Genomic DNA, 24,451 nt, shown 5'->3' with positions numbered 1-24,451 from the left:
ATTCAATTCCCTGGCTAGCAGGCTATAAGCTAGTGGCTACTAGCGACAGAAATGGCCACGGGCAGAGCACTCCGGTCTGAGATCCTACAAAACCCATTTTTATCTCACATATTGTGATTATCACTCTTTAGTTCTTCACAGCTGACTTGGAATTTTTTAATATTACTGCAATTTACAGCAAAATATGTAATACAGAAGTGCATTACATTCACCAAAGGAAAAACTAATTAGAGGCCTTATCTTATGACTTCCATATCTCATAATGAGAGAAGCACCTCATAATTACGAGAAAACATGTAAACTTGTAATTATGAGATCCTGATCTCATATTCTATGCCTTAAAAATGTCCAGTGTGAAACATTTAGGAGGAGCTATTGGCAGAGATGGAATATAATATTCATAAGTATGTTTTCAGCAGTGTTTAATCACCTGAAAATAAGAACCGTTGTGTTTTCGTTACCTTAGAATCAGCCTTTATATCTACAGAGGGAGCGGGTCCCCTTCCACGGAGGCCGCCATCTTTCACCGCCATGTTTCTACAGTAGCCCAGAACGGACAAACCAATCACTGGCTCTAGAGAGGGCCGTTCGTGAGTTTTGCGGCCACCGTAGTTTCCCGTACACGCTTGGAAGGGGAGGGCGAGGCGAGCGGTGTTCAAATGGTTGCAAACTGCAACTTTAAGGGAATAACTAATAAGATGTCCTGATGATGTAATGCCGTTATGTACATGAGGTTGATATGTTGATGAAGGTGAATTAAAGAAGTAGTACCTTGCATGTCGTTGTCAGCATGTTTACGTATTAGACAAGAAGAGTGAACATACGATAATCAGAACAAGTACTATGTCAACATCTAAAGGCGGAAAGGGCACTTTGACCTGCTCGGAGTCGCTCTGTTCTTCAGGACCAGCTAAACCAGTTCGAGATGCTTCGTAGATACAGAGTCATGCATCTTAGCTATCAAAATGTATGACCCTATCTAAATACTAAGGTACCATTTGGTAACAGCTATCAAAATAAAGCATGCGATTAAGTATAATAAAACGATTGCGGTGGCAATATAGCCAAAGTTCCTACCCAGGTAACAGAATCTGATGGGTCACAGAATACGATGTGTAATTATGAGATCCTCGTCTTGTAATAATGAGATTCGTCCTCATAATTATGTAGGTGTAATGTTATTTTCTGTATGTTATTTAATTATGTTAGATAGTAAGTCATTATTATGAGATACGGTCTCCAATTTGTTTTACTTGGTGAATCCAACATGCGTCCGTAAAATGATGCAAATGTGGTTGCAAAATTGACCTCAATATTTTGGAGAAGTCAGAAAAACAAAACAAAACCAAAAAGATCCCGGAGAGACTGACTTCTTATTTTAGCTCAACTTCTGGATGTTTATGATAGCGTGTATGGTAGCAGCTCTATTCAGAAGCAGGGAAATACACTTAAAATTCTCCTATCGTTAGCTGATGTGACTAAACTACTTGCTGGAATTGACATAGTTATAAAGTAGCTAATATCACAAAATCTATGTTATTGTTTACGAGTGCACACAACCAATGCTTGTTGAATATGAACACATCATTTAAAATAAATAGTCTAGTTGCAACATTGCTAATTATTTAAAGACCCTTATTGTTGGACAACTATTTCCTTGTCTCAAAGAGAAGCAGCTACTTGATCCTAAAGACCTACAATAATCGGGCTTGGCTAGGTTTAGATCACTGTTCTCCACCATCCGCAGTGAATGCCGAAACACAGAAAACAGATCGTTGACCTTGTTTAACTCAAGAGGCAGTCATTTGACTACAACCAGGGTAACTACGACGAGTTCAGCTGGAATTATGCTCCTCTGGGCTGCACGTAAGCTAACAAGTCATCCAAACACGTTTGTGTGTGTGTTTCTTTTATACAGATTGGACATATAACGTACGTGTCCACTAGCAAGCAGTGGCTTTAAGAGGAATTCAGTTTCAGCGGATGCTAGCATATGCTAGAAACTATGCAGATGTGTAAACTCGCACACTCAAAGATAGAGGGAACCTCCTGACAGGAAGCTGAATCAGCCTGCTTGACAGTAACACCCTTCTCTGCAGATGTTTACGATGTTGAAGCATAATTCCCGTTTAGCTCTACTGCTATTTGCTATTGTTCCTACTAATGATAATAAATGATTAAGGTTTCTGTTTAATAAAGAGTGTGTTTTGTATGTGTGTGTGTGCGTTTGTGTGTACCTGTAGTAGTGCAGCAACCAGGTAGAAGGTAACGAAGATGGTTGTCAGGGTGGTGTGCCCCCCCCTCAGAGAGTTGATGGTGTAGAGGAAGACGATGTGACCCGGGGCGACCAGGAGGAAGAGCACACGGGCTGAGCGAGAGTTTACGGCTGGAAGAGAAAGAGGACGTACATTTTAACCAGTCCGATATTTACTTCGATAAAGAACACGATGAGGTGTCACTCGTTTTACGGCTGAGCTCTTTTAGGACAGATGCCGGAACTAAAACCTGAAATGTAGGACGGGGGTGGACCTCTGCCAAACCCCATCGACAAGCCATCATAGAAAGATCTGTTTTGAAGAGAGGAAGAGTGGATCATTCCAACTTACAGGAGCCGAAGAAGGAGGTGCAGGGTGTGGGGCACTTCCTGGGGGTGGGGTTGGGATCCCCCATGGGCAGACCGTTCATGTGCAGATAGGTGGAGATTCGACTGGCCTGAACCGCAACCAGGTTACCTCCCACACCTGACACACACACACACACACACACACACACACACACAGTGGGGTGACAACATGGAAACAGGACAAAACAAGCTCAATATTAATGTGATGAGCCCAAGATTAAAACAGATGTTGATACATGTATGAAAACACGTTGTGGTGTTTTTCATTTTTTAATATGAAAAAGAAGACTTCATTCACTTCTCATTCCTCAAGTGTAAAACCTGGCATTATGGAGATAGCAGGTTTTCCACCCAGTAAGAGCAATAAGCCACCTCCATCTGTCACCACTTTGCATGTTTACTCTGCACACATTTGACACATCCGTCTGTTGTTAAAGCGGATGGAGGTGGTGGCATGAACAGCTTCACATACACATTTCAATGCTAGAACAGATCTTTCTATATTTGCTCTCCTCCTCCAGGGATGAAGCATCCATGTCAACACCCATCTTTAGCACTGTTTGTGGTTTGATTTATTAGCATATTGGCTGTTCGCTACACAACTCTTTCCTCACACTTTCCCCAAAGGAGTCACTAAACGTTCATCTTTTAGGCTTCACGACCCCTCACCGTTGATGACCGGGGTGAAGACAGCCATGCCAGCAAAGTTTGGGTTGGTGACAGTCTTGTCGAGGATCAAACCACCAACACTAAAAGACAGATGAGAGTGATTCACTGAAATCATTGTTTTTCATCATCATTACATAGAAAATACATGAAGATCCATCACACAATCAAGAATCTGGGACATGCAGTAGGTGGTGATAAGTGGTGGAATTAAACTAAGTACATTTACTCAAGTGCTGCACTTAGGTACAAATTCAAGGTACTTGTACTTTACTTTAGTATACTTTACTTACTATTTCCATTTTATGTAACTTTCTACTTCTACTCGGCAATATAATAATAGGAAATATTGGACTTTTCACTCCACTACGTTTGTCTGACGGCTTCAGTTACTTTACAGATCACAGTGTTTCATCCCCTTCCTGTGCAGTGAAAACCTCGTATCTCCAGATGTTAGTGACGAGCTGAAGGATGAAGAGTTTCCTTCATGTGCTGAGAAAACTCTCCTCCTCCTGAAGCTGAATAAACTCTTTAACCCCCCCTCGAGGAGGGACGGCGACGCTGCAAACACCTGATGGTCTTATAGACCATGATGCATTGCTGCAGATGAAACTACCCAACAGTATATAAAGCAGTTAAAATGAGCTCAGCCTGAAACATCTGCAGCAGTAAAATGCAACACACACATGAATGCAGCAGGAATATGAATCCAGAAACATCAGATATAATAAACACTGACAGGAGCGTTTCACTGCACAGGGAGTTGCGTATGTTCAAAGAGTGGTATTAGTACTTTTACTGAAGTAAAAGATCCGAATACTATAGAATTGTTTTTTAATTTAACATAAATGCAAAAGTAAACAACTGAAATGAAATGTATCAATAGATGCTAAAAATCCAGCGTAACGTGAATACCTGCTGATGGCCATGGCGATGATGACTGGCTCCCAGCCGGAGTACAGGAGTTCTCTGGTGGATGGGATCTTCCTGGCTATCAGCACCCATAGGGGGCACAACGCCACAAACACCGCACACACCAGCGGGTTGGCATAGTCATTGTACTCTGTTGTATGGAAGAAGAGAACGTGGATTCACACACCAAGCATGTGTTGATGGACAATGCTTTCGTTACGCAGATGCAGTTTCAGCTCACACTGTACGTGTTGTCTCTGACTATTTGATGGCTCTGTTTTCTCAAGGTTATCTCTTCCCCACATGCTTCATCACACCATGCTTTGTTGTGTGGCATGTTTAAGTGCGCAGTATTTTTAACATCAACGATATCATTATCTAAAACTCGTGCTTGCTGAGAATAACCGCCAGCACTAAGTGAAAACATGACGTCACCCACTGCGGTATGGAGTGTGGAAATGGACAAAGTAAGGATTTCCAGAATAGGAATTCATACATGAGCTGTGGTGCAACTGGAACGGGACGCCAGTGGACATCCGAGGTTAGCATTAAGACTACGCTTCCCATAGTCCTGCTGCTACACTACCTGTTGCAAAAACAGCTGATTTCCTGCCAAATCCAGCAAGGTTCAGGCTAAGAGCAACAGTCTCATTTGCGTACAGAAAATGTATTATCGCACTACCAATTGTACACATTTCTAAAATTTGCTTAGTAATAATTGTTGTTACTATTGTTACTAAAAGCCCTTTGAACTTGGTGAAAATACAGTTCCTTCATTCAGACGGCATACGCTCCAAGTCAAATATTAAAGCACCAGGTGAAACTCATTCTATCTCGAGTATGATCAAAATCAACCGTTAAATAGAATATAGGGGCGACTTGGTGGTAGAGCGGGTCGTCCACCAATCAGAAGGTCGGCGGTTCGATCCTGGCTTCCCCCAGCCCACACGTCGAAGCGTCCTCGGGCAAGACACTGAACCCCAAATCGCTCCCGAGGACTGTGCCCTCGGTGTGTGAGTGTGTGTGAATGTGATGTGTAGTTGAAGAGCTTTGAGTGTTTGGAAAGACTAGAAAGGCGTTATACAAGTACAGTCCACTTACCATTTACCATAGAACTGTACTGAGCTTGTGAGGACTGAACAGGACTCTAGTTGGACTGACAGTAAATCCCCGGTGTTGTCTCTAGGAGGCAGTGTCACTACTAAATTGACACTACAGGAGACTACAACCGCCACAAACACAACATTTAAGTGGACAGACCATTTACGTACAGCAGCTGTGTTTCTGAGCCAAAATACCCCAGATAAGCTCACCGAGTACCTGACCGTGGCTTTAAAGTGAGTCAGACCTCAGACGAAGGGAGCTATGGGATTACTCCACACTGCGGTCAGGACGCGTTCATTGCTCCTGTCTGTCTGTCTGTGGTAATGATGGCGCAATGGGGAGTTTAGTGAAGACACCAGCACAGAGCTAACAATAGCTCTCCCTAAAACACAGCGCGGTGGGGTGTGGGCGGCTTTCATCCTTATTTACAGCCACACAGTTCTACACATGCTGCTCCCTTTCCTGACAACATCTTCAGAAGGTAACAGAGGCTGAAGTTGGATCACACATGTAGCAACTGAAATGATTCTGCCTCAGACTGGTCTGGCTTGACTGTTGTACGTAACACCTATTTTTGTTTTTCCTGCCATGAAGGAACAGGCGATTTGTATCTGCCGTGAGAGCAGCAATATTTTGCACTAATTTGCTTTAAATGAATGAAATTATATTTTTATCCCATCTCCTCCATGTATTTCTTGCCCACACTCAGCTCAGTAAAGCCTGCACTGTACGCATGTAGCAAACGAGTGAAAACTACACTTCACCTTAAAACAGCTGAATGATCTGTGAAGGCCAAAGACAACAAGTACATTGGGATGTCTGACACTTGTGTGAGCACTAATAAGCACCATTAACTGAGCGTTACCTTAGATACTAAATGTATCACACTTATTCTGTGTGTGTGTGTGTGTGTGTGTGCGCGCGCATTACCCAGTTCCTTGTACAGTCCTGTTGAGACGCCTGCCAGCAGGGACAGCGTGATCAGGTCTCCCAGGCTAGCAGCGATGGGCGTGGCCACGTTGTCAGGGTTGATGCCGACTTTCCTGGACGCGATGATCACGCCGATCATGACGAGCCCTGAGGGATTTCAGGTCAGACACGTCACAACATGGAAGACTTCTGTGGGCACTGTCACACACAGTCGCACAGGCTAACGTGACATTCTGTGTAATCCGTGATGTTCAGTGTAACCAGCTATCATCAGGGGTCTTATTGACTGTTAGCTGTCAGCTGGAACACAGAGAGGAACATGTTGTCTTTAAAAGGTGTAGCCAGAGTTCAGGAGAATGGATTGGGATTCTTTTGTTTCCCATCAGGACAGTCGAAGCTGGCAAAAACAAAACCTGAAGGTCGGGTTAAAAACAAAGTGAGAAGACCTGAAGCAATAAAGAGCTGCTGGCCAGAGAGATATTTTAAAAAGGAGTAGACCAGTTTAAAGTCATTCAAAAATCGAAAAAGTTCTGTTTCCTACGGCAACAGGAAAGTGTTCACTGCAGTTTCTGGTAAACAGGGTCGTCTCATGGCAAGGACAGTTCAGAATTTGCCCTCTCTCGTAGAAGGGGAAAGAGGGAGAAAATGCAGTAGAAGAGCAGTTGTTGAGTTGATCAAAGCCATTGGAAAACACAATAAATGGCGAAGCTGCAGAGGGTTTGCACTGCAGACCGTATGCTTTATAATCCGATTTTCATCGGAAATTTTGCGGGATCAATCCTCAGCCGTGCTAGTAGCGTGACTTTAAGGATGGCAATGCCAGAGGGTCGGTCCGCGCTGAAATCTCTCAGCAACTATTGGTGCATTGTCATGAAATTTTGTACAGACATCCATAGTCCCCAGAGCAGGAATCCTAATGACTTTGGAGGTCCCTGATGTTTCACCTGGTGCTGCTAATTAGCACATGTTAGCATGCTAACACACTAAACTATGATGGTGGACATGGTGAACTTTATACCTGCTAAGCATCAGCATGTTAGCATGTTGACATTAGCATTTGGCTCAAAGCACCATTGAGTCAGCCTGACAGCTGCTAGCAGGGCTGCGGAGTCAGATGTAACCCTGGCATGCCTGACGAGTAGCTGTTTACACTGTGAACATCCCTCACATCCTGTGTGCTGGCCGTACCTAGCAGCAGAGAGGCGATGAAGGCAGTAGCCACACTGGAGGCACACAGCAGCACTGCGTGGCCCAGCCTGAAGTGTCCCTCAGGGATCCAGCCGAAGATCACAGCAGCTATGGAGGCCAGGAACCCCACCACTGTGGCCTGGACCTGAACACACACACACACACACACACACACATTAAAGTGGTACATGTAGCTATATTGTGACCTCTGAGCGGCTTTCAGAATCTAAACACTGTTGGAGCTTACATGGCATTCATACATATAGTTTTCTTTCCAGTTACCTATTTAACATCACAGACCCCCTAAAACACCTGATTCATTCATTCATTCGCGTCCTCAGTTATTTGCTCTTTATCCTAGGGGAACGCTATCTGTAAACACTGAAGCTGTCCTACAGTTCACCGGTGTTATTGGTGTGCCCAGTAAGGATCGGTCGCTGTGTTTACTGTACACACAGTGCACTTCTGAAACCAGATTGTTCCCAGGTTTGGCAGTAATTTGATTCCTGAAATGTAATGTAAATGAGAAACTGGATTTCCTTTATCAGGTTAAGGGATCATGAAAAAACTGGACTAGTTTCTGCTGAAGAAACCTGATTATGTGGCCATGTGAAACTGTAATCAGGTTTTTAAAGTTTTTTTTGTGCATGTGTATGATAAAGATCCTGGACAAGGATCGTGTTGCTGTGACAGAAGTGCGACCGAATGAAAGGGAACATAATTACTAGTAGCTGTGCATCTTCGTATCCGAAATACATCAATATGTTACACATAAACCGAAATTTAAAAAAAAATAGATTAGAAGTCTGTCTTCTCACACAATCAAATCAAAAAGAGGATAAATAGGGTGAAAGGCAGAAATCTGATGACTGCATCTGACCGTTGTATTGAACAGCACATGAAGTCATTATCTGATTTCTCGCAGTAACCTGGTTTGTTATGTGGACGTAAGCGTGGTCAGAGACGCTCCATGACACTGTAGTTCACTTCATCGTCCTCTGCGGATGCGTTTCATTTACCTGGATGAGGGCCAGGTTCCCCATGACCATCTTCCACATGTCCTTGGCTGTGTCCATCTGACCAATATTAGCCTGAAAGAGAGACAAGAATACACGAGGTCAACACATTATCATCTGGGTGTGGGTGTGTGTGTGTGTGTGTGTGTGTGTGTGTGTGCACATGCTGTTGTCTCTTGGTCCCATCAGAACAATCAGATGTCAGTTCTCTGGACAAGGACACTCTGATCTGATCCCCCACCCTGCGGCCGACTCCACTTATCTCATCTCCCCTCTTTCTCACACACACACACACACACGGTCTCAAGTGTCAAGTGGCTGTGTTACAGTGGGCTACTGTGTGTCCACAGCAATGATCCTAATGCTCATCTACAGTGCGAGGACACAAACAGAGCATCTCCTCTTCCTTTCTCTCCTCTAACATTTACATACGCAGAGGGAAGGGAAACATCTGGACGCATCAAAACACATACAAGTCTGCGGGTAAAATATCCGCTTCATGCTTGAGTTAATAAACGAGTGTAAGAAGTGCTACAAAAAGACAGAGGTGAGGTGTGTATATGTTTATATGAATACATTTGTATGAATATGTATAAAGTTTAATTTCATTTGAACATTTGGACGATAATTCCAGTTTATTCACACTGTTGTTTTATTTCCGTAGTTTCGGTCATTTTGATCAGTTATGATAACGTTGTACTCACCAATTTCAGATCTGGGAACATCGCAACAACCAAGTCCGACGGGACAAAAGGCAGTCGGACAGGTTGTAAACAAGCTAATGGTTTAGCCAGATTATAGGTCAAAGCTGCAGAAGCCGTTCTGTAAACTGATGATTATTTAAGCTTCCCGTCCTTCGTTTCTCTTCACAGTATATTAGGCTAACCTGGGCGTTTGTTTAAAATCTTCTTTTTAGCAACGCCACTATGTCAGCAATTCACCAGGTGAGTACAATCTTATTATTATTGATAGGAATAGTCGCTGCAAAAAATAAGACCCAAGTTATAATAAACTGGAATTATCCTTGCAGTCTCTATGCTAACAGCTATCCAAAAAGCTTGTTTAGAATCGAATATATTCTGGTATGAAAAGTTACAAATTTGTGTAAAGTTAAACCTGCATTAAATCAATATTTTTGCTATTAACATTAAATCAAATGGCTCTGCTTAAAGTATCACTTATAGTGGCAAAAACACTGCAATTAAACACCCAACTCATCAGCTCTACGGCACTTTTCAGCCTCTTTTAGGTCATTGTTTTGCTTTTACGGCTGCAAATTTACTGTTTTGTTGAGCTTCCCTCTCATCAACCCCTCCGATAAACCCACTGCACACTGCGCAGCACCAGACAAACAAAGTTAGCAATCAGCTGGTGAAGAACATCAAACATCCAGCAGCTACAGACCCAGACAGTTTTCTCAGGAGTTGTTGGAGAACAAAAATGCAGTGAATATTGGACAAGTCTCCAAAATGCTAATGTTGCTCTGTGTCTGCAATTTGCTAACCAATATGGCTGCGTATCTGTTAGCTTGTACAGATTAATGAATCTTGCCTAAAATGTTGACTCCCAAAATTACAAATGCAGCTAATAACAAAATATTAAAAGGATCAGAGACCCTAAGGCAGGGCAAAACATAAACGGTAAGCTGTGCCGTTAGGATAAGTGAAACAAGCACGACTGAGGCTGGAACAGGAATTAACCCCAGCATGACTACTATACATAAAAAGGTACACCAATGTTAAAAGTATTTAAATGTATAAAAAGGCTCCAAAGGTTACAGAACTGATTAATAATGAGGAGCCACAGAGAGACGGTCTCCATGGCTGGGTGTTAATATTAGCTTTTTCTGTGAGTGTGTGGCTTTTCTCTCCCTCTCAGATTTCCCACTTGACCAATATATCTGGCAGCATGACCGGGAAAACTCACAAGCCTGACTGACATGGCGATCATGTGTGCGTCATTAGAACTTGTGTATCTGCCAGATACGCAGCATTACAACCACGCAAACATACTCCTCACCCATCAGCTCCATGTAAACGTGCGCATGGACGCCTCCTGCTACGACATGCCGTCGTTCAGAGGGGGCAGACTGCTGCAAATACTGACAAGAAGGTTTAAGGCGGAAAGATAGGAGAAAGCCAAACATCTGTGAGGAGCACTGGGGGCATCAACGACTCACAATGAACTCCACGTGCAAAGAGACGCATATAGTTGCTTTCAGAGGGAGAGAGTTCAGATAAGGAGCCTTAGTTTTATACAATAAGAGTTGATCAGCTTTTGCTACTAGCAAACTTTCCTTTTAGAACAACGATATGCAAACCAATTCATGTTATGTGATGATGTGTGATGATGACGCCAAGTCCTCGGCTTTGAGAGTGTGTGTGTGTGTGTGTGTGTGTGGCTGGATTAGTGGTGTTTGGATCATCACAGAGGTGGAGCACAGTGAATGTTGTGAAAGTCATAGATGACATAAGATGCATGAGAGGCTGAAATACCCTGCGATTCTCAAGCGTCACTCGACGTTTTTCAGTTCAATAATAATAATGCAAATTATTTTCTACAACATTAACTTCTGAGCAAATCTGTTGTTTACAAGGTCGGGACCCAAACATACGTGAATCAGCTAATACACATAAAGTGAGGATAAAGTATAGACTTCTGTAGTGGTTGTAATTTCTGATTATAGTGTGGTCATATAGTGTTTTTTTGCAACTCGGAAACAGTTGCAATGCAGGCGCTGCCAAGTTCCAGTAACCCACAAAATACCATTATCCAAATACGTACAATCCATTAGGCTCAATGACATGAGAAGGGGTTTGACAGAACTGAGAAAACAACTGTTTATTTCCTTTGGTCAGATAAACAATGATGAGAAAGTAGAAAGACAAGCCTCATTTCAGGGAAATATTCAAAGACAAACAGGTTAAAAAGACCAAAGGAAAAAACAATCAAAAAGGAAACATGGTCATGTGAACTGAAAAGTCCTACAGCCAGCCAGTACTAGGGATTACATGATTTTTTTCAGTAATAAGCGCATTAGGAAACTAACAGTGGTCTTAATCTGCTCATAATTAGAAAAGAAAGGAAAGAGACGTGGTCCCGCTGGGGCCAGCCAGCTGAGAGCTGACAGTAATGTCTCAGGACAAGCACCACACTCTGGCCTACTTTGAGATGATGGATGTGAGAATCCTTCTATGCTGAACTGAAAACTACGCAGATTGACCAATACATAAAAATATTAATAATAAAAAGTCATTCTATCTGCTAATAAGTCTTAAAATCTCATTTCCATCAAACTTAAGTTGTGTCAAACAGCGCCATGTAAAATTAACTCCTATCATAATTTGTATGTTGTACGTTACAGAAGACATTTCCATTACTTTGAAAAGAGCCACATGTGATTCCAGATTTAATATTGTAGACGGATACCAGCAACCACTGACAATTTGTTAAATCAGTGGTGAAACACTGTTGAATCAACTTCCCAATCTGACATTGATTCACCATCACATCTGCACTATGAATTAAAATGGAAACAACATGGAAAGTCAAAGAAAACACTAACCAAAAAAATTTACTTTTCAAAAAACACCGTCACTATCAGTGATCTACAGCCTTGATTTGGCTTTTATTGTGAAAAGTATATGCTGTATTTGAGCGATGTGTCTATAAAGTGCAGCTGTAAGCAACATAATACTGGCAGGCCAAGTTGTGTCATGGCTGACATGCATGTTCGACTTGCAAACACTCTTGGAGATTAAATTATCAACTAAATGTTCAACTAAGAGTTTTGCTGTAGCTACTGCTGACTTATTATCGGTTTGAAATGTGGATAATGTCAACTTGCTAATTAATCATACAACAATATGACCATGACCAAATAATATAATGTTGGTCATAATTACTACTCAGAGTACTATAATGATACTATAAGGATTTGGAAATTTGGTGGCAAATGTGGATTTGTCCTAGCTTGTAGCCAAATGGATTAGCATACAATAGGAGGTTTCCGAGACAAGTTTGGGAAAACATTAATGTACAGTATCTGATGTTCACTTGTTTCAAGACTTGACTAATTCTAGAATGTCTTGTTAGAATAGATTCTGTTTGTAGTGTGATTGAGTTGAGCTCTCCGTGCTGGGTGGGCCGCTGCTAGCTATGCTAATCAGCTTCGTCACCTGTTTCCCACAGGCCAGTGGAAAGAATGTGAGGATTGGTGTGCTTAAGAGCAATACTGGGCAAATTCTCTTATGCTGTCATTACTGTTGGGTGTGCTGCTAACCTCTGGTTAGCAATGCTGCAGGGTCATTGACCCCACAGACTATACAATGAACAATGTTAGCTCAGAGAGCAGCATTATAGCCAAGAGCTCAGTGGTGCCACGGACAATAGATGTACCTTTAGCATCAAACTATTTGTGGAAACCCTGCAGCCAGACCAAAACAACATTTAACTGTTGCTTAGGGGAGAGTGGGGTGATTTGTGCCAGAGGGAGAAGTATTTCCACCCATTGTTTCTGGAAAACCATAGAAGAAATTGGTCATGTGACCACATCATTTTGAAAAGCCATCCATTTTACTCATCCTCCAAAGAAGAGAGACACATGGCGCGAGAGGTATGCACATTTTAGCTCAAAAAACTTTTTTTCCCCCTTTCGAAGTAAAATTTCTATGATCAAGGTTTTTTGATTGTAGTGTCTGAAAAATTCTAGACAAGTTTGAAACCATTTCACACATGTTTTAGTGCTTTAAAGGCTACACAATGAGTCTATACAGTTAGCATGATGTTAGCGCTTAACTGCTGGATCATGCTAGTTTTTCAAACTTGTGGGTCTGGGGTGATTTGAGCCAAAGGGCCTGGGTTAAGTTATCCCAGTGGCACAACTCACCCCCACTTATGATTATTTTCAACACATTATTAATTTGTAATTGTACTCTTACATTTTAGCACTTAAACTATGTGACAGTCTTAATTTTAGACCACAGCCCATCATGCCACACACTTATAAAAAAGGAAGACAGACAGGGCTTCAACTCCTCTTGTGGAGTTGGACAGAGCAGTGAAAGAGGTGCAACAGGGAAAGACCATAAGTCAGGTGGCAAGGGAGATGAAGATCTGCAGGATGACCTTGAAAAGATTCATGGAGAAGAAAAAGATAGGAGATATAACTAAGACATGGTATAAGAGAACAGGACTTGCCAACCAAGTCTTCAAAGAAAACATGGAGACAGAGCTGGCAGACCATATAAAGGATGATGATGGTGACAAGGATCTGTCTGCTGGTGACTTTGTCATTGTGAGCTTTGCTGGTAAAACCAAATCCTATAACTACGTTGGATTGGTGGAGAAGGTTGAGGGTGCAGACATCAGCACAAAGTTTCTAAGGCAAAGTTGTAAGAAGTCTGTGGATGGAAAGCCCATCTTTACATTTAAAGAAAATGATGAAGGAGTCATCCCTAGAGGTGATGTGCTCAAGAAACTACCCACACCCCAAAAACGTGGTGGTTCAGCCAGACGGGAGCAGAAGTTTATATTGCCCTGCAGCATTGACAAGTGGGATGTTAAGTAGTAGGCCAGATCCAGACCACCTAGACCTACATACCCACAGGGGATAGTCTGGAGAAGTGAGGAGATGGGCATGCCTCAGTGTTTGACTTACCTGCCATTTGTTTAATTTAGCTAACACTGATTTCAGTTTTGAGTTTGCACTATGTTATTAAAGAGACGTTTTATTCAGTTTTTAAGTGGCCTAAGTCACAATAGGATGTTTAGAAAGGTCACTGAGTAAAAACTGGCACAACTCACCCCACTTTCCCCTACAGGCCTACTAACACCTTCAATATCAAACACAGGAAGCTTCCCACATGAACATAGCATAATGTTATTTTATTCTCTTCTTTATATACTGACTTATACTGTCTGGAAGTTGTACAATACCATGGCCTTTGGTTTGACTAAACCAGCATAAGAAATGACAAGCTAACTATTTTCTCAGTGGATGTTTGAGATGAACAACATATTCAGACAAAACAGGTGAAAAACTTTTGACATATGCTTTTACTTCAGCTGACCAACCTGTGTGCTCCGGTGAGCAGGCTGGGCAGGATCAGTCAAAATGTAAAAAAAACAAAAAACAAAGAATGGGACAGGAATGTTGCTATCAATTTGTCTGAAACCCAGGTCACGTTTGGCAATATGACCTCTGACTCCAAGAACAATCAGCTGTAATGGGTCTGACAGGGGTTGTCAGGCAATGAGATAGACTGGGTAACTTTTGAGGGGGAAACACTTTACACAACTGCAAGAAACAAACTATTCTCCAAGCTAAAATTAGACCATTTTGCAGCATTATACACAGACAATGAACCCAAAAAATCATGGCAAATGTTTTATGGCACTTCTGATAGGGCATACTGTAAATTTGGTAGTTCAGGATGACTAGAAAGTATCTGCGATAAAAGGTAAGACCTCACCAACACACAGACTCACTCACACACAAACCCACACATTTCTTACCGCTGTGGAAAGCCTAGAGGCCAGCGTCATCTCCAGGTTGCCTTTGAGCCCCAGCAGTGCTGGAACCAGGATGAACACCTCCGACACCTCTGTAAACACCGTCCAGTGCTGCAACGACCATCGTGCAATATCAGTAACACAACAACATAAACATACTGGCATATTGAAACGGGACATGTCACATTCATAGAGACATAGTACACAGAATTTATTGTTTGTTTGGAGCAGAATGTTTCTGTGACCTTGTTGTTTAATATTGATTCAGTGGTGAAACCGGATATGTATGATGGACCAGAGTGTCTGTTTCTACAGACCCTTTACGCTCCGTATCATGTCTGCTCTCAAGAACAAGGTCACTGGAACTTCATGCTGAAATGATTTATCATTCTCCCCTTTCCCTTGTGATTCCCCTCTTTCACCTTTACCCACCAGTCTTCATCTACTGCCGCTTTAACACAAGAGACTGGGCTGCCTCATATCTCACTATCATCAAAATGGTATATTACAAATGACCAGTTATGATGATAATGTTATTACTTAAGCAAATACTAATTTTTCTGTCAATACACCTGGGCGGTTCACACTAATGTGAAACTCTGTATCTCCACAAGTACTACTGAAATGTATACAGCATGGCATTCCAAAATGCCATGCTGTATAAATCAAGCAAAAATCATGGTGAGATGGATCTGTACAACTTGTTGTAAGTCAACTTCAGGAAATAACAACTCATAATTTGGCATATTTCTTTGACACCATGAAAAACCTGAAATTAACTGCTCCTAGTAACCGCTAACGCAGCTCATGTGTCGACTGAAAATTATATCGACTGGACGCTCCCTCTCCAAAACTGAAATTGGCTAACATGAACACAATGTCAGGCTGAAGTGAAACAAAACGCCAAGACGATACCATGATGACAAAGAACCCAGCATTATACCGTGTACCACGGTGTAAAATAAATCCAGTAAAGTATTACATACTTCATTGTCATACTTCATGGCCTTGCTGCTCAGCCCCTACCTCAGCACAGTTTTGCTGTATGCATAACCGCCGGAACCAGAGACAGTGTGAAACAAAGTCAGCCAGGAGCTAGGCCAGCTAAATCTAAAGGACAACTTGGGCAGGTGGTGGGCTCACTTGAAAGAATCACAAATCATCTTTAGCACGTGCAAGAGAACGTGTGTGCTAAGCTATGCATCCTAGTAGATGGGTTAGGGTTAGGCCTCGCTCTGCTGTGCTTCCATAAGAGTTTATGCAGTGATAGCAGGTTTGCGGTCTACTGTGGCCAGAAACAAAGCTATTGCCGAGGCCAAGGCCATCGATCTAGCTCCAATAAAAGTGCTTATCTTTGGAGCCGGTCCCAAAGGCCCCCAGCACTTATGGTCCAGTCTGCCCAGAGCTGAATCAATATTCACCGAGGCTGACACAGAAAAGAAAAGAGAAGGAGAGGAGAAAATAGGCGAGGGGAGGAAAATAGCTTCAACGTCAACTACTCCTCTATGTACAAACAGTGTTAGCCTACATTTCTCACACTAGCAAACTTGTATTTCTGTTTCACTGTGTTGCTCCCACTGTGCATCCAGATGTACAGGGCTGATAAGGGATGTCGTCTAAAGTTCAGTTTGTGTTGTATCAGTAGGTGTGGCACCAAAACTCCAGTGTGGGTTAAACTCCTTCTGTCTATCCCCTTGCTGTCATCAGGCCAAGCAGAGCTCCTTTCCAACAGCCAGCCCCTCAGCTTGGCTCACTTCCTTCTGCCAACCCAGCAGCCTTGTGAGCACCTCTGTGAGCACTCCTCTCCTCTTTCACAGCCGCATGTTTTCAAGCTCTCTCTCTCTCTCTCTACTTCTGTCTCACTCCCCTATCTCCCTCTTTGCCTCCCCTGTGGTGATATATGTTGTTGTCTCCATGGAACACTGGCTCTGAGCCAAACAAGCCCTCCCTCCTCATGGCCACCTCCTCGGTTCTAGGAACTCTACTGGACAACCCCAGTACCTCTGTGTACAGACCTATAGGAGCTCTGGTATGCAAGCCCCACATGGGTCGGGTTGCCCAGTTGAGTTAACATGGCCCCAATTTATTTGTGATCACTGTACTTGCTGTACTGAGTGGGAAGCTGACCCTGATGGCATGCAATGTCAACGCAACTCAGGCAGCGTCACAGAAACTACCTCAGGTGGTGTCTGTTTCATTTTCCTCGTGCTGCAGAATGGATGTTAAAGTTTGGGTCCAACCTCGTGTGCAAACACATGCTATGGAGGGTCAAATTAGCATAACTGTGGCCAAAATCATTGGGCTTACTGGTGTTGAACCTGAAAGATGAACATCAGCTATGCAACACGACCTTATTGGCATTAAATGGATGAACAAAGAGGAACCAGATTCACTGAATTTCAGTTGGGTTCTTTTTGCGTGAGGTGAGCTGAAATTTCTTAGTGTCACAAATGCTTTATTAGTTGTTGTATTTACTATGGACTGCTGTGTGCAAGCCAACCTACTAATCCTTTCAAGTAGCTGTCTGGGATATTGTCAGGTGCTAATAGCTGTGAGCTGATATGTTGTTAATGACTGTCAGGACATAACATCTTTGGCTGACGGAAATGACTGACCAATATGAATAGAAGGTCTAAAACTAGCAGTCAGTCAGTGCAAATGGTTGGACGTCATTGAAAGTTTAGAAAAATGCACTTGGTTTGGGCCCTTAGATCATATATTTTACATTTTGGTGGCAATATTCAGGCAAATCCTGGAAGGAATGGAATACCGATTTGATGATTTGAGCATCAACTTTGTCCAGTCAAGTCAGCGTTTGAAGCCAGCAGTTGAAATGATGATTCAGTACGAGGGAATAAGCCCATGCTCTGCTTTCACAGTGGCTCCTGTGTGAAAACCAGGCAAGTGGATGTGGTTGGACCAAAATGGCACCTGGTGGGCAGCGAGAGCCTGACTGGTGTTAAACCCTCGTGTTGACAAGATTTCTTGTATTTTTAGACTGTTTGTTTTTGAGGCCGAAGCTGTGTCCCACTTCTTGGCTTTATTTCGGTGTTTACGTCTACAGACACCACAGCGCAGGACAGACGGCTAGACACTGAGGCAGACATACAAACACGTGATAATGACAATTTACTGTAATGTTATTTTTGATTTTTAGTTTGACTGTGCAGAGGAAGGAAATGTAGCTTATAGAAACTGAGACTTTGTCTTGTGACTGATAACAAATCACACATTTGACCTTTGACATTGGCATTCCCAGGAAAGCTGGCACTACATGACTTTTACAAACCACGTGTAACCTTTAGTCCAAGTGAGCCGGTCTCACCCTCAGAGTCCTAAGTTCCTGGCTATGGCTCTGAGAGACTGACGGTTTTAGGTCATTCTGCTGCCAAGTCACTAAGCAGAACTATGCAGAAGTCTCACTCCTCTATACCAGCCTGTACAGTCCCTTCTGGGCCAACCTCGAGTGAGAATGAGGCCAGAAGCTCTGTGTGTGTGTGTGTGTGTGTGTGTGTGTGTGCTGAAGATAGTCAAAGTGATCAACGTTAAAGTGGTCACATTTCAAAGAAGCCTTACAGAGAGTGATGCAAAAAGCCAAGTCACGCACCGTTCCAAGCCGCAACTTCTAAACTCAGGCCAGGCTGACACATCAACTAAAGGAACTGAACTCTAGCACGTTGCAGTTTTCAAGCTTACTTTTAGCAGATAACTGGTGCAGTCTGACCAGATACAGAGAGAGAGAGAGAGAGAGAGAGAGAGAGAGAGAGAGAGAGAGAGAGAGAGAGAGAGAGAGAGAGAGAGAGAGAGAGAGAGAGAGAGAGAGAGAGAGAGAGAGAGAGAGAGAGAGAGAGAGAGAGACACAATTACCTTCGTGCAAGGACAGGAGGGATTAGCTGAGTTAGCATTTCACGGTGTCATGGAGGGGGAATTAGGCAGAGAGACAACCTGCTAGGTGCTCAGCCGAACTCACTGGAACAGCCTCATCTCGCATCTCACTGCAAGCATTTCTCCATGTTTGCCTGCAGGCACAAGCATGGCTGACTAGAAGGGAAAGATAAGGCTCTGCACCTTCTATGTCTCCTCTTTCCCAGCCTCACCTCTAAAGGAATGGTGTGCTGAGTGTTTTGGAAACTGGAGAAACCGCAGCAGCATGGTGCCTAAGTTGAGGCAGCATGAAAACTTTTTGACCTCAAACCTCTGCATTCCTGGTTTAGTGAGGATACCTAACCACACGGTAATGGAGGCTTTGACAACACACTGTTTTTTGTTTTCACTCTGACTCTAGCTCGACTGAAGTGTGCTGCCATTGCAGGTGCTCATAGAGAGTAGGCCTACACTTATTCCCTCTTCCCCTCCTCTCTGTGCTGAGTTCCTGGGGTCCGCCATGTTGGCATCAGTATGCGTGTACACAGTGTGCCCGACTGGTCTCCTGGCAGCCTGACACCTCCAGCTTTATTCGCATCACAAGCAGACTTAAAGGAAATATATGACCTGTCAGCATGACTTTGGCCTGCATTTCTACACTGCACATGCACGCTTAGATATAGTCCGAGTGAGACAGCAACTACAGCGAGTCAACAGCAAAAGAAGGAAGGAGAGTATTATAAATTATAAATTGAGTTATATCTTTTCTTGGAGGCAGAGTTGATCCAGCAGCTCTCTGGCTACACAATGTACTACAATAAACACTTTGATGCGATAAAGAGAAGAACACAGAGTATGCCAGCCCTCAAATGAAAGGTTGTGTGACAAGTCATTAGGTGCCAGCCCTGGGGACAGACATGCAGGAGAAGAGGGTCATGTAAATATCCCCACGGTGTGTCGCAGGTGCCTCATCCACCCATACCCAAAGGCAGGCCACCAGATAGGTCCAGCGGCACAATGACAGACACATGCCAAGGCAAACAGCGCTCGCTAAACCAGTTCATTGAAATGCTTCAGGGGGGACGAGCCCATCCCACAGTATGCCTCAGTACACATGGTTTACCTGGAGCACCGGCTCAGAAACACAACTGTGGGGCGCTGGATGAACTTTACTGGGGCTTTAAATAAGATGGCGCTCCTGTTGTTTTTCCACAGGTAACTGGATTGAAAGAAAAGGCAATAAAGTGGAGTTCAACTAACATGGTCCAGCCTTGGACAGTTTCATCAAATGATGTGACGACTCATGCTTGCAAAGACGAGACAAAAGAGATGTTTATCGACTTTCACCGAAACCTTCCTGCCACTGCACCCGCTTTTATCAGTGGCATAGCTGTGGAGACAGTAAGCCAATATTAGGCACTTGGGCCCCATTCTGGATGACAAAATTCCTTTCGATGCCAACTCTGACTCCATCAGCAAAAAGGCCAATCAGAGACTGTTATTCTCGAGAAGCTGAGGGGTTTTAACGTTGACAGATTGCTCTATTAATCTTTTATCGAGTCAATTTTCCCTTTTGAAAATGTGTTTGGAGCTTGCTAAACCTTGTCCAAAGACAACCGGCACCAACTTGAATGATCTTGGCCATGTTTATCAAGTTAGAGCCACTCAGAGGGCAAAGGCCATCCTGGTGGACCCTCAACCCCCTCTTCATGCAGAGTTTTGACTCCTGCCATCAGGGAGGAGGTACACTTTCCCTGGGAGGGCCACATCAAACAGATATCTGAGATCATTTGTTCCCTCAGCTGCTGGGTTCTCAAACAAGCCGTAGGCCTAGTTGCTATTGCATACACACTTAAATACACACAAAAGACTGATGGACTCTTACTGCTTTTGTAGCTCATTGCAACTTTATTATGATGACATCTATTGTATGTTTTATATATATATATATATATATATATATATATGTGTATTTATTAATTTATTTTTATTGGCTGTATATTGGCTGTGCTGACTACTGTCTGCAAACCAATCTGCCCCTTGCGAACAATAAGGAGTGTCCAAAACAGAATATGTTGGGATCACTCACCTGGACAATGTCTAGCACCATTCCAGCTGCCACTGTCCCGAACCCGGCCAGCAGGAAGGGGAAGACCACCTGCAGGCCAATGGAGAAGGAGGTCTCCTTGAGGGGCGGCGGTGGTTCTGGGCTCTGGTCGGTGCTGGTGTCGTCGCTCTCGTTGCTCTGGCTTGCGTTCTCCAGGAGAGCGTCTTCCTCCCGTTGACCTTTGGCGTTGGCCCGGCAGTCCATCGCCACCACAATCTCGGACCTCTCCTCATCCTCCCCGGGCTCGCTGGCCCTCTCTGTGAAAGATGTGACCTCTGTGAGCTCGAACTCGCCCCCGGTCCCTGGGCTCACCTCCTCGGGGCCCTTGGTGAGGATCACCGGGTGGACGGAGCAGTTGGAGTTTAGGAAGGCCGGGGTCAGGGGGCCTCCCTCCTTCTTCGCCTCAATGGCCCCGGAGGACATGTCGATGTCGGGGAGTTTGTCTTGTTCTTTCGACCAAAGTACCATGCGGAAGCCTTTGGAAGACTGTGGGCTTGACAAGAAAAGGTCAGGGTTCCTTCAGTTTTGGGGAAGTCAGAATGGAACTGGCCACCTGATCTGGTTTTGAACCTGATCAGTCCAATTGATTTATCCCATTAAAGAGGCTTACAGGGAGTGTTGATCGCTATTAAAGACCAGGAGAAAACTGCTCTGTAGGAAGAAACCTGCAGCAAGGCACATGCAGCCGTGCGTCTGCAGAGCCCGTGTTCCTGTCGGTGCTTCGGGAGCAGAACCAGTATGTTCTCCATTCACTGCAAGGTGCTCGGGGTGGGCCGGCAAAAAGAAGAAGAAAGCATACTGGTTCAAAACAGAAGAGAAAGGAAGGCTACAGGCTTGGGGACTCACCACAGAAACCCGGCAGTCACTCCTAAACAGTCCTTTAAAGTTCAGTAGAGGCTGAAGCAAGAAGACAGTCAGAGGTCTGAAGAGGCCAGCTGGCAGTGCAGGCCGGTCCTGCTCTCAGTCCACTGATGGTGTCAGACTGGTCCTGTACCGGGCTGGGAAGGTCTCACCTTACACCACGTGGCCGCTGGCAGGATTTGACGGGAGATATTTAAAGGTCTGCAGCAGAGGCTTGAGTTACGGCTGGCCGCAGTGGACGGTGCCTGGGGAGAGAACACAGTCACTGATTCTGCTTCAGTCACAAACGTAAACATTCCGGGTTTACTTCCAAATCCAGGACGGATCCGCAGCCTCCGGGCTGAGGGATCACCTCAGCAGCAGCTTTCCGCTCGCAAGCCCTACTGTAATATACCAAACAGGAACCATTCTCACAGAACTACAGTGCTAGATGAATGCAGGCTAATGTGCAACGCTAACAACACGCATCTGAATGTTAAAGGAACATTATATAATTATATAAAACACTAAAGAAAGGGGGCACGCACTCACCACAGTGATCTAAGGCAACTGCTACAAGTGTTGTGTCTCATTACAGAGGATGAAACTCCTTCGGCTTGGAGTAGCCTGTAATTCTCTGTGAGCCCTGGTAATAGACTACTACAGTTTTTAAGGCCAGCAAAACACTTAACTCTCCACTGACATTATGGCAGAAGTGAGGAGAGGCCGGCAGCTTCAAACGGTTTCATCCAGCGCCAACTTTCCTCCCGGCGGCTAAAAATATTGTGCCATTAACAGACGAGCTGCGTACATCCTCTGGAAGCGGAGCGGCGGCCGCCGTCAATGCCGAGGCAGCGCTTCCTGTCGCACCTTTCAAAGTAAAGCCCCGGCCGGCCGCGCGCACAGCAGCGAGCACACGAGGTCCAGTTTAACAAAGTGCAAACGAGACTTTGACTTTAAATAAATAACATGCCGCCCATCAAGTCCCCAGAGACAGAGACAGAGACAGACGTGGAGACAGAGGAGGGCAGACACGCGCTGAGACACACGTTAAAGCCCCGCAGCGCGTGCTTTCCTGGTTCCCTGAGCTGTAGAGAAACCACAGCTGAATCCTGAATCTTACAGTAACACAGCTCGGTGATGGTGACGGGAGCAGCGACCTTTACAGACCACGACAAGTTCCCCGCGCAGCTCACCTGCCAGCACGCAGCGGACAGGTGGCAGCTGGTACGTTTCCCTGCAGTTATGCATACCTAAAGAAAGAAATAAAACACTCTTATTTCGAAGGCCAGTCTACTCGCTTCCGGCCGTGTTGTTGCGGGCTCGACGCAGCTTTCCTCCGCCTGCATGTTGCGACATCCGCACACAGACTTTGGCTTTCCCCGCTGAAACAATCCTCTGCTTAGTAGTCAGGACCAACACCGCCCGAACCCAACATGGCAAAGGCGTAAATTAGTGCTCCCCCGGTCAGGGCTGAATAGACGAGCCCTCCTTTTCTATTCTCCTGCTCATTTAAACGAGGGCAGAGGGCTTTCTGTTCCAGCAGCGGGCTGGAGCCCCTGTCACCGCCACTACCACCACGAGAGTTGAATTCATCAAAGTGAATGCAAACGCACCATAACGTCGCGTCCTTTAACGGCACCGAACACCGAGGCGACAGCGACAGCGACAGGGACAGGGACAGGGACAGGGCAGCGGCTGTGAGACGCCGAGGACACATTCCTTCAGCCGAAGGCGGTGCGCCTCTCACAGCCGGCCGCTCCGTCTGCTGTGTGAAACTGCAGCTAAAATGTCCCGCAGGGGCCAGACAGAAAGCTCCTCGGCGGTGGTTACCTTGTCGTGTCAGCGGTCCAGAGAGGAGACGCGGACACACCGGAGTGATGGCCAGCAGCAGCAGCAGCAGCACCGGAACTCCGTGTGGCTGGCTGCGTGGATCTTCCACCTCTTGGTAACGCGCTCAGGCTGAGGCGTGGACGCCGGTGCGCACGCCTTATGTAGGCTACGGTACCGGCTCTGCACAGCTGCTTTAATGGTTAATGGTGGTTAATGGTTAAACCCCCCCCGCGCGTTAAGGCTGTGTCCCAGTCTCTCCCGACCCCGTCACATTGCACCCGTCCAGTGGCCCCCGCCGCCCGGCTGCTTGGATGCGCATCTATAATACACCCGTCCGGAGCAGGGGGCCAGGAAGCCACAAGGCGGGCCCTCCCTCCACACTCTGAGCTGACGATACCGACGACCCCCTGCCCTCCATTAACACCCTCCACCCCCCTCTCCATTGCGCACAAGCACGTCCCCTCCCTCCACCCCCACGTGTGTGGAAATTTGTGCCCGTGCGGTGCCAGTCTCCTCCACAAGCCTACTGATTTACTACCAGGGGGCTGAGACACCAGTCTGGACTTACCAATACGCCGAGATACCTGAATGAATGGGCACGCACGCAGAGCAGTACAGTCTAACTGAGCTGGGCTGGATCTTAGTAACTCATCCACCAGCACACAGAATAAATACATGTCTTACATAAGCAAAAGTTTTGTAATTACACCAAAGTGACCTGGAAACACAGGAGAGAAACAGGGACCTGCATAATATTCATAGACAGAAAGAAACCCACTGAAAGTCATTTCAATATTACTACAATATTTCTTTAGGGACAAATACAGAAATGATTGTCTTTGGCACAAAATAATA

The 24,451-nt window shown here is 44.8% G+C and overlaps 1 protein-coding gene across 3 annotated transcripts in view; it reads right to left on the bottom strand.

Moving 5' to 3' along the window:
• Positions 1-23,821, bottom strand: part of slc41a1 (solute carrier family 41 member 1) — a 28,698-nt gene extending 4,877 nt beyond the window's left edge. Inside the window, exons 1-10 of one of the 3 annotated variants that reach the window (XM_044217921.1) lie at positions 23,597-23,821; positions 20,906-22,029; positions 14,956-15,063; positions 8,443-8,514; positions 7,424-7,568; positions 6,236-6,382; positions 4,205-4,352; positions 3,293-3,372; positions 2,607-2,741; positions 2,238-2,386 (exon numbers count right to left, since the gene is read on the bottom strand). In XM_044217921.1, coding sequence (XP_044073856.1) covers positions 2,238-2,386; positions 2,607-2,741; positions 3,293-3,372; positions 4,205-4,352; positions 6,236-6,382; positions 7,424-7,568; positions 8,443-8,514; positions 14,956-15,063; positions 20,906-21,391 — 1,470 coding nt within the window. In that variant the 5' untranslated portion in view covers positions 21,392-22,029; positions 23,597-23,821. Of the gene's footprint in view, positions 1-2,237; positions 2,387-2,606; positions 2,742-3,292; positions 3,373-4,204; positions 4,353-6,235; positions 6,383-7,423; positions 7,569-8,442; positions 8,515-14,955; positions 15,064-20,905; positions 22,030-22,315; positions 22,523-23,596 lie in introns of those variants that run through there. The other 2 variants (XM_044217930.1, XM_044217935.1) reach the window with 2 other exon arrangements.
• Between the last annotated feature and the right edge of the window lie 630 nt (positions 23,822-24,451).

The sequence above is a fragment of the Siniperca chuatsi genome, linkage group LG2 (assembly GCF_020085105.1).
Source record: "Siniperca chuatsi isolate FFG_IHB_CAS linkage group LG2, ASM2008510v1, whole genome shotgun sequence".
Lineage (NCBI taxonomy): Eukaryota > Metazoa > Chordata > Actinopteri > Centrarchiformes > Sinipercidae > Siniperca > Siniperca chuatsi.
Note: the sequence above shows the minus strand (reverse complement) of the source record. Positions and strands in the feature narration are given on the sequence as shown.